The 11263-nt window shown below is 39.2% G+C and overlaps 1 protein-coding gene across 1 annotated transcript; it reads left to right on the top strand.

The window, feature by feature from the left end:
- The first annotated feature begins 1799 nt into the window (after window positions 1–1799).
- Window positions 1800–2843, top strand: LOC113959658 (E3 ubiquitin-protein ligase RING1-like). The gene is made up of 2 exons (XM_027668853.1): window positions 1800–2117; window positions 2200–2843. Exons 1-2 carry the CDS (start codon window positions 1815–1817, stop codon window positions 2791–2793), a joined length of 897 nt encoding a protein of 298 aa, XP_027524654.1. The 5' UTR covers window positions 1800–1814; the 3' UTR covers window positions 2794–2843.
- The last annotated feature ends 8420 nt before the right edge of the window (window positions 2844–11263 follow it).

Here is an 11263-nt window from a genome sequence, read left to right on the forward strand (position 1 = left end):
CAGTGCCAGTGTGTACTGTGCCCACCAAGATGACTTAGGGAGAAGGATGAGTGAGAGAAAGTTTGTTCCTGGAGGTTTCCTAAAATAAAATACATCTTTTAAGTTTACTTCAAAAAACCTGGCAGAACTTTGTAGTGAGGTGCCATTTTCAGCACATTTATTTGATTATTTTCTTCTCTGCTGCATGGAACATAGATGGACTCTGTGGATGATTCCAAGTATGGAAACAAGCAACTACATTTTCAAAGTGCTGCCTCAGTAGGATATCGAGGCAATCATACACTTAAGGGTAAAGCAAAATTGAAAAATAATGTTCAAGACATAAAAAATAATGTTCAGACTTCACAGAAGCTGTATTAAAGTTGACTTGATCAACTTTAGTTGCATTCTGTCTATTTTCACACAGAGGTTCTTCTTTTCATGATTATTTGCTGTTGTATCTATGTGTATATATTTATAGAAATATTTAATATAAATGAATATATTGTCCATAAACATACAACCCCCTCTCTCTCTGTATATAGTATGATAAAATATAGAAATACAAATATACACATATTTAAAAAACAGTAATATAATATTTAAATAGAGTAACATGAGTTTAAGTTGTACCAGCTGGACAATCAGATGATAAAACATAATGCTCAGTTATCATCCCCTTAAGCACCTTTTATGCATGATCTGGTCACATTAATCACATTTTGATATGATACATTTACCAAACAATCTAAACCAAATCTTTATTTTACTGTGTAATTATGGACAATGCATCTATTCATGAGGTTTTGTGCATTCACTTGTTCCTTTTGAGAACACTACTAACACTTAAAAGTGGTGGTGGGTAGTGATATGGAGATCACCATGATTTGAATAAATTCATGTGAAATATTAGCAACAATAGCAAAGCTTAAAATTCTAGACCTTTTCCCTAATTTTACTCTATTTCGTAGTGGATCAAAACTGTTATCAGTTTGTCCAACAGTTTGCTGCCTAGTCTTCTATGTCAGAGAATAACTTGACTTCAAAATGTTCCCTTTTCAAATAATATGACTATTTAAAGCATTAGTAACAGCTTCTTGAGTCCCTTTGGGGAAAAAATAAAAACTAAAAAAGCTTATACTTTTCCTGTAGCAAAATTGTTGGTATGTAACTACTGTCTAAGCAAAACATGCTGTGAAGTTGTGCATCTTGTCATAATAAATCATCCCCTGCGTAGCTGTAGTTTTGTGTTTGGCTGGACTGAGGTCAAAGCACATGGCTAAGTGGAAAGGAGCAATATGAGCAGCAAAAATAGCTGCAAAACACATCAATGGGTTTGCTGTCTGCAGCAGGGTTACTTTGACCTGCTAACAAACACCTCTGAATATTCACTGGTGTTCATAAGATCTCATGTGTCATCTCTAGGAAGCCCTTTTTGGTGTCTGACCACTGAGCTTTGGTCAGCTATAAAGTAGTCAGGCAGTTGGACTACATGCCTCTTGTAAGTCCCTGCCAACTAGAACTACTCCATGCAATCCTACGCCATGCTATGCTAAATAAACATGTGTGCAAGCTGCTGAACCAAATGAAAACAGAAAGTCAAAACCTGCTGGACATGTTAGAGTCCTGGGAAAACACATCTGAGGCCTCAGTGATTGATGTGAAACACTAGTGCAGAGCACAAGAGAAGGAGGGATGCAGTGGACAGTTCAGTGACAGCCCCAGACGCATCTGCTGGGGCAGAGTGCTGCGGCTGCAGATGGACCATTGTAATGTCACATAGTGGTGGATTTTGATGTCACCAGTGACAGATCCAATCCACCTAGTAAAGGACTATGATGTCACAAATGACCAGGTGTCCCTTGCAGCTTGAGTTTGGGCATCTAGTATGGCACACTGGTAGCTCTCAGTGTGTAAGCACAGAACTCTTGGAGGATTTTCCCTGGTTCAGCCAGTTGGGGCATCCAGGAGGTGTGCTCGTAGCAGTAGAGGTGGCCTTGAAGGGGAAACTTCACCCGAGGGATCTGGGAAGGTTTCCTTCTTGGGGGACCTTGGCATTGTTTCCGCTCCTCGCCGGGCCAGCCGACGACTGTGGCCTCTCTCCCTTGTCTTGCATGATATCCACTGTTGCAACGCTGGTGAGAGAGAACAGCTTAACATCCCAAGCACCTGAGTGACCCTGCTGCCAGACAAATTCCAGCACTTCACATGTCCCTCTAGGCAGGACATGGCAGGAGCGCTGAAGAAAACATGGGGGAGAGCACCTCTGCTGCAGGGGGTGGTGGCCTGCACCAGCCACCCCAGGCAGGGCCGCTGAAGGCAGCAGCCGGCTCCAAGTGCCCCATCTGCCTGGGAGACATAAAAAAGCCAGCCTACGTGGCCTACTGCATGCACCAATTCTGCTTTAGGTGCATCCAGCAGTGGGCCAGGGGGCGGGACGACTGCCCCGTGTGCAGGCAGCCCGTGGAGGAGGTGCTGCACTCCGTGCGAGGGGACGATGACTACGAGGTGTTCGTGGCCGGCCTGCCCGCCCGCCTGCGCAGGAGGACGGCCATGGACAGGCCTCGCCGCCGGGCCCCACAGCGACGCTACAACCTGCGCAGGAGGCCCACCATCAACCCACCCGCGGCTGGTGGGAGTGAGCCCGTGGGGACTGAGAGCTCCCAGGGGCAGGAGGCAGCTGCAGGGCCCTCCAACACCCCATCCCAGCCGGATCCCACTCCCAGTGCTCCTGAGGAACCAACCCCGCTGAGGGCGGGCGAGCACACGGCTGCCCCTGATGCTCCTCCAGACCCAGACAACAGCAGAGTGTAGCTGCTGCCCCTCTACAATTTGCAATAAATAGTTTGGTGAATGGAAAGGAATGCATGATTGTGGCTTCTCCCTCTCCCCCAGTCCGAAAATCTGGACATTTTCACGCATTGAGCAAATTGGTATATATTATTCATAATAAATTCAGGTAGGTATCCTATAAAGTGAAAGGGAAAGCAACATACTCCTCAATAAACTTCATGATAAAAATATAAACATGATTAAGATCAGAAAAAAATATAAGATGTCTATTCATACCTTGAATTATACATGTCTTAAATGAAAAACTAGCCATGATGCTCTTTTGCAGTATTTAAGTCATGGTGTAAATTTGTAAAACCAAACCAGAATGTCAAGGAAAACCACATTACCATAAAAACAAGGTGGAAAACTAGTGTCAGGAAATACACTTTATGTTTGGCTGAATCTGAAAACTAGAAGACGTACATATGACATCTAATCTGTATTGAACAATTTAATTTACAGTATGATTTAGATATTACATGATATTTCACTACTAATAGAATACAGTCACACAAGAAATTAGAAAATGGTTTTTGTTTTGAATGTCTCCCAGTAATAATAACATTAAGCACTCTGTTTGTTAAGTGTGATTAGTACAGAATGGAGTTTTATACAATAGTAAATGGTAATGTAATTACAGATGCAAGCTGTCTCCTAACACATAATTAAGTCAAATTTTATATGCAGTAGAGTTTGTATTATGGTTGATATGTATTCATAAGCAGACACACTTGATGTCATCTCTCAGCTAAAAACTAAAGAAAAAGTATCTGTGCACATCCCTCACAATTACTTATATTTACCATGAATCCAAATTGGATATTTCTAATCTTTTATTCTCAACTAATATAACTGTGGTCAATTCTATGTTTCAAAATAGACATACCTCCATTTTTAAGTTATTTAAGATCATTATACATATCCAAGCTTAAAAGAACTTGTTTTATGAATAACATTATGATCAGAGATATATTAAAAGAGAGATCTGCTAAACACTTGAAAGATCTATTTTAGGCTAGACTAAATAGTTAAACTGCATTAGGGTCAAGAAATCCTTGGAGCTGTTACTTGGCATCTGGGACAGTATTAGGACCAGTATCAAATACGTTTTGCCCTGATCTCCAGATATTGGTTAATGTATGCTGTTCCCACAGGTTCTGTCCCTGCTATCTATTGCTAAACAAAAAAAGTCCTCTCATTCTGACTAATTTTCTTCTCCAAAAATAAAATAATATAGACCAAGAAAAAACAGGTCTGTTAAGATATGACTGATGAAAAAAGAGAGAAGTGTATGAGGCTAATTAACAGTAAAAACAACAACAGCAAGAATAATGAAGTATGGACTGAGAACTGGAGGCTGGTTCAAGAGGTGGAGGTGGAAAGAAGCATAAGTGATTCCCTCTTGTGTAATTGAGAGAGCATGGTACAATTGGGAGCTACCCTGGCTCTGTTGGTAAATTTGTCCTTGGGATTTTTGGAGTACCTAAACAATGAGTCTGTACGACCAATGTGTGACAGACACATTTATGTTACAGAAGGAACAGATGAAAGATTTTGTTGTATAGATGACTAAAAGTATTTCTTCTTGGGAGAACAGATCCAACATAGTGATCTCTTTTGCAGTTTGGGAAAGATAAGCGTGAAAACAGCAGCTTGGAGGCAGCCAATTTTCTACATCTTAATTCATGCGGTGCTTAAAAAATAATGGCAATGCTTAGATTTGTAGGACTCCTTTCTTCGTGATCCCAACACATCTTGACCAGAGTCATTTTATTCTGTGGGCATTTGAGCGGCTGAATTCCACTACAGCAAATATGTGAAGATTCCTTATTTCAAAGCAGAACAGACAAAGCATAAAAGGCATTGATTTTACATCTGTTTGGCTATTCAGACCAAAAACGCTTCTGCAATCATCCAGTTAAAGAAAAGCATTAGCAGATTTACCTACCAACCACAGTTATTCAGCACTGAATCAGATCTATCAAACTCTGCATCAGATCTCAGAACTTTATTCTTCCAATTCTTTTTCTTCAGTTTTTAAGACTACTGATAATCTCATTACACCACTTAAATTCATTGTGTGTGATCCATTTTACAGGTTGATTTATAGGCTGTTTCAAGGAGAGGAGATTAATGCATTTGTCAGTAAATCTGAGCCTGAGAGCAGATTCTTAGGCTAGGACACAAATGGAGATTCTTTTCAAAAACATTTTAGTTATTTTAGTAAAATCGTGGTAAGTAAAATTTAGAAAAAAAATGAAATTTCAAAGAAGGCAACCTAGAAACAGTAAAAGACTTAAAAAAAAGAAGAGTGTTAAAAGGAATCTTCACAGATCTCACAGAGAAGGCTGTGGAAATATAGCCATGCAAAAAAATAAAATCAAACACAAATAATTGAATTTACTAAAATTATAACCAATAACATTGTGACAAGCTTTAATATGTCATTTTCTATTCTTATTTCAGTATATCTGTTACATTAAATGTAGCTGTTTCAGCACATGCTCATTTCCTTATCTGTTCATCACCAGCTCTGCTTTTGGGACAGATACTTTGTGGTTACACCAGCATTACAGCTCAGCACTGCATGGCTTGATGCACAACCTGCTTGTGACCAACACCATGGAGTCTTTTAGCTGGCATACGACACACACGTAGCACGTAAAATTATAAGAGCTCCAAGAGCTCCTGAGACCTCTTCAAATCTTGCTCTTGAGAGTTAAGTGTTACTTCTCATCAGTTCTGTCAGTCCAAAATTGTAGGACAGCTACAACTGAAAGTACAAGAGAAATTTGTTCTTTCAAACTAGATAAAATTTAAGCCCAGATTAATCCTGCATTCTATTAATAGGTATCATGAGCTAAGGTAAAATTATTTCAGGCCAAAGCTCAGCTACAGTTACCACAGCAGAATACACTTGTCTGCTGGTATAGGTGCATCACTGTCTGCCTTATGCTTAGAAAGCTGTAAATGTCTGAAGACCTTACTTTCCTTTATTGTTTGTATCATCCCAAGTGTGGTGACTGTGACCAAAAATTGAGGTGTTACAAAAATAAAAGATAAACAGTAGTTGACAAAACAGTAAACAAAAATAAATGTGATATGTTGATCATGTGTTAGGAGGAGATTTGAGGAGGAAAGTTGTGTCTTGTAAGTCATCTAGCCGGGGAAGAAAGATGAGAGAAGACCCACCAGAGAGAGTCAAGTTCTACTTTGATGCACAGTGGGGGGAAGCACCCTGGCTGGCAGCAGCAAGCCCCCAGGAACTCAAAAACCTCAGAGGCAGGGTAGAGCTATGGGGACCTCCAATGCCCCATCCCAGCTGGCTCCCACACCCAGCACATCTCAGGAGCCAACCCCAATGAGAGCTCCCCCCGATGGTCCTTTTAACCCACAGTGGCAGAGTCAATGGTGCAGCCCCTCAGCATCCCCATCTACTGCTTCAACAAGCAGCTTGGTGCTTTCCAGGGCTTGTGTGTGTCATGATCAAAGAGCCACACACCACAAGGAATGCTTTCTCATAAGTCTTAGAGTTCTTTGAAGAAGCCTGAAAGTACATGGTATAATGGTAGTCCAGGGTATTAAAGGCAACCAAAACTCTGAAAGAGTTTGGAGGACAGCCATGAAAGTATTCTAAACAACCCAAACTATAGAGAAATAAGAGGAAATTTTTTTCTCACAGGCAGTATGAATTACCAACAGTTGGGTAGGAAGCAAAGGGTAGAAATAATGGTTCAGTTCTCATAATAGAGAGGAATCACCATGGGGACATTTGCTTTTGCTTTGCAGCATACTCCTGAAAAATCCAGCAAGTTGAGAGATGCATCCGACATCAAGGTTTGATAAAGATATAAAATTATTCAAAATTGTCAAAACTAAATTGACTGCAAAGAGTCACAGAAGGCTTTTGTGATATTGAATGATTGAGACATAAAGTAGCTGATGAAATTTCAATTCAATAAATGCAAAGTCATGCACATGGGGAAAACACAGTCCTAACTTTATACACAAACAGATGATGATAAGCTTGAAATGAGATATTGCCAGTTAGGAGTCACTGTAGATAATTCTCTGAAAACAGATTAAACAAATACAGAAAAACTAGAAAAACCCTTCTGCTGGATCTTGGGTACAAAAACCATCCTTCAAGAATTAAGAAATTCATACATACATACACACACACACACACACACACACACACACACACACACACACACACACGGAGCTGCTTGCATTTTGATTGCTCTAGTGCAGTGACCCCTTCTCCCAAATGCAGTGTAGGGGTACTCCTGTACATACACTTTGCCCTTGCTTTCTCCCAAACACTGAGCAGAAGCTTGAAGTACCTGGTATTCTTCCCATATTTTTCTTTAAAGAAATTGAAATGAACATCAAGACTGTACTGAGACTTCTTGAACCTCAGCTTTTGTTTGTAGAACTGTTTTACCTACTTTCTTTTGCCAGATGAATTGCTTGTATTCAGGGTAGAACCTAGGAGTTAAATTACGATTGCAATAAAATCTCATTATTTATTTAATTTAAGGACCAATCTGTTCCTTTAAACAGCTTTTCTTAATTCCAAAAGGGATTTTACCTCAATTTTTAAAATTATATTCTGGCTCAGGACATTCAATTTTTTTTCAGATTAAGAACTTCATTTTAGCCTCTTTTGAAAAAAATAATATAGCCAAAATGTAAACAAATGAGAACATTCTGAAAGTAGACTCAACTCTAAAAATGAAAGAGATCAAAAGGAAAATGATACAAGCCTTGATGTTACATAACACAAAATAAACAGTTCTTTAAAGAAAGGCCACAGACATTCAACAGTATGATGTTGCATAGGTATGCATTTTATTGGGAGAAATTATTATGCAAAGGGGTTGCAGAGCCTCTTCTGTCACTCTATATTAAAACATTGTGGAAGAGGAAACAAATGTTTGAGGGAAGTGTGTGGCACCCTGTACCAGCATGTGGCTCCACAGAAGTCTCTACACAATATCTCCATAAAGCAGATTTCCTTGGACAATAAGTAGTAGTAGAAGGGTATGGATGAGAAGACAGGAAGAACTGGCAGGAAGAGCAAGTTCTGTCCAGTTAGCACAAGCTTTTGCATATAGAGGTAAAAATAAAAAAAACAAATGGCTTCATAAAAAACGTGTAGATTTTTTTGCTGCCAAAGGCTACCAGAATTGAATGTTTTTGCATTCATACAAATGTCATTTTGGCTAAAAAGACAAAACAGACCATTCAAACTGATTTTAAAATCTCATCTTCATGATACAACAAGCTACCGTGGAAGAGTAGTAATTTCAGCATGAACCTAGTGAGTCAACTCTTGTGCCCACTGTGTGTACAAATTTGACTAACACAGCTAAGGACTTCATCTGAAGAGTGATCCCAGATGCATCTCTTTTAGCTAAGGAGAAGTATGCATCCCAGTCACAAACGGATATGCTGGGCATTACATGGAAAAAATAAGTTAGGTGCAGTGTGATTTTGAGAAAAGCAAGTACTCTTAAAAGAACGTACTACACCATTTTTGGGGGAGACACTGACCTATGCTCAGTAGTCAGAGAATCAGCTGGAGATAGACACCAAAATCTATTAATCCAGCCAAGGGAGCTTTCTGTGCAACTTATCCATTGACTTCCTGGGACTAGACACAAAACCCCACAGATAGCACTGTCTTGCTGCCTGCTTCCGTTGCCTCCTCCTAGTAGATCCAGTGGTGCAGCCTTCACCTCAACCAGGTCTTGAAGCTTTCCAATAGCTAAATGGGCAAGTGGGAAGGATGGGGATGATACCAGATTAAGGAATGTTGAAAACCTATTTTTTGCTGGAGCTGACCAATATTTCTGAAAAAGGCAGAAGCAGCTGAATGTTGGGCTCAGGTACTTATAGGCAGAAGTGGTTACAGGTACAGATAGGTACCTACAATATTAAATGAAAAAAAAATAAAAAGCAAAGATTTACTTACCGTTAATCAGAGTCAACAGGCAAGCCAAGCAACATCAGTCCAAATACTACTCGGAATAAGCTAGAAGCTAAAGCTGACTATCCACTTCAAATATTAATAGAAATGTTATGTCTTGTCTTTACCTTCGGGCAGAAGAGAAAGCATAAATACAAACTCTTGATAACCTGTGGCAGGCTGACCCTATCAAAGCCAAGTTACATGTAAAGCAATTGTACTGCAGGCAGAGAATTTAGGTCTATTGAAACCTGTGTTCAAACCACAGACCATTACATACCAAATGTTTCTTCTGATTGTGAATCACAAAGCTTTTTTTGTCAGGCTATAACTTTTGCATCCTAACAGCAGATTTTACAACAGTTTTTGCCACACTTTAAATTTTATTATCAGAATTTGCAGAGGAAACAGAAGAGAGATTAGTATTCTTAGTGCTGTAATACCCATTCTGATGTTTAAATTGCTGTTTTATTTTGAAAATGCTATTTGAACAACATGGTCCGAGGAAGGTTACAAAATATGGCTAGGGGAAAAAAATATGGCTACTCCATTCAGCTCTGGAGTCTCCAGCACAAAAAAGACATGACCCTTTTATAGGTGGTCCAGATGAGGGCCATGTAAATGAGGAGAGGATGGAACAGCTCTTCTGTGAAAGAAGGCTGAGACAGCTGGTGTCCTTCAGCACGGAGAAAGCTTTGGGGAGAACTTATTGTGACCTTTCAATGCTTAGTAAGAAAGACGGGCTTTTTAATATTACCTGTAGTGATTGGACAAGGGCTAAGTTTTAAACTGAAAGAGGGTAGATTTAGATCTGATAAAAGGGAGAAATTCTTTACTTTGAGGATGGTGAGATACTGGAATAGGTTGTTCAGAAGAGTTGTGGATGCCTCATACCTGGAAGTGTTCAAGGCCAGGTTGGGTGTGGTTTTGAGCAACATGATCTAGTAGAAGATATGTCTGCCCATGGTTGGGAGTTGGACTAGATAACCTTTAAAATTCCCTTCCCAACCATTCTGTGACCTGTCAATGAATGTATGAGTCCAAAACATTCTCTTACAGGGAAAGGCATGTGAGGGTTTGGGGGAGATCGAGCAGATGGCCTGTAAACCTGCAAGCTTTTCTAGTTCTGCTCTTCACTTTTTGGCAAAGAAAATATAGATACCTCATATATGTCAGCTCTGTTTTCTAAGTTTACATGCAATATGATTTCCAAATATTTTAATAATAAAAATATAATACTTTTGTGACATATTTGAACCCAGTCCTCACCTTTCTGTCCTTAGTTACTGCTTTGCTCCAGGAGGCAAAGATTTTGTTGCTAGCAAATCACTATGCAACCAAAATTTTCCAGACAAAACCTTTCCTCCGAAAATAAAACATGCCAATTAGAGGAGACATTTACTTTTTAAAATTTACTTATTCAGTACCTGGCCTTTCAGCAAATGCCTGTTTACCCTAGACTGCTTCCCATGAACTGATTCTGGCATAACTGAGCCACCGCTGAGTTGGTCATCAGAACTAAAAAATACAGGAACTATGCAAACCCTATTTGACACTTCAATAAAAATTTAGCAGTATGGGAACACACTGAAAAATGAGATAAAATATGGCTTTAAAGTGTTATACCTGTCATCAACATTTATTCCTTACTGAACATTAATGGTGACTTTGTGTTCAATAGCTGCAAGATCCATCTACAACACCTAAGTCTACCTCTTTCTCATATTTTAAAAAACGTTTTTGTTGAAAAATTAAAGTAATTCACAGCATCATGAACTTTCTGTCTTATGATTTTCAGTGTAAAAAACTTCCAGTTAAGAGAGTTCTCTAACTAGTCCTAGAGTTCTTTAAAGAAAAAGACCCAACCATTTCCTTTTAATTAATGTCATTAGAACATTTAAAGTCACTACTCAGTTTAAATTATGTAATTTTCCATTTTCAATATTTAAAAATTATCACCTTATGGATTGTTTTTGGTGCAAAACCACTTTCTTTTCTCGCTAAGAAACAGCAGAAGAATTTTATAGTCTAAAAAGCACTTCAAATAGTGCTCTTTAAATGCACCTATAAACTTCTTTCTTTAAGGACCTGATGCTAAATACACTGTCAAATTTATGTGGGAATAAATGAGAATTTAAGAACACTAAATAGAAGCAATAGCGTATAACGACTTCAGATGAAGCAAGAATATTGTATGTGCATTTTTCTCTTGCTGTCACACAAGAGGGAAACTCACTTGAGTTCAATTTTGTCTTGGTGTTCACAGCCCTATTTCATCTGATTACAATAACTACTCAAGGGTCATAAAATCGTTTGGTAGGGGAAAAAACCTCATTCACCTCACACAGATTTCTGTTGCATGATATCAATAACAGGAACATTTCCAGCAGATGGGAAATGATCTTTTCCCTCTGCTAGTATAACCACATCTGGAGAACCGGGGCCAGTGCTGGACTCTTCAGTACAAGAGGGTCG

The sequence above is a fragment of the Corapipo altera genome, unplaced genomic scaffold (genome assembly GCF_003945725.1).
Source record: "Corapipo altera isolate COAL_440 unplaced genomic scaffold, ASM394572v1 1, whole genome shotgun sequence".
In the NCBI taxonomy this organism is placed as follows: domain Eukaryota; kingdom Metazoa; phylum Chordata; class Aves; order Passeriformes; family Pipridae; genus Corapipo; species Corapipo altera.

Coding starts and splice junctions, on each gene's coding strand:
- LOC113959658 (XM_027668853.1), top strand. CDS start 1,815: ATGATGTCACAAATGACCAGGTGTCCCTTGCAGCTTGAGTTTGGGCAT. Junction 2,118..2,199: donor TATCCACTGTTGCAACGCTG/GTGAGAGAGAAC, acceptor ATGTCCCTCTAG/GCAGGACATGGCAGGAGCGC.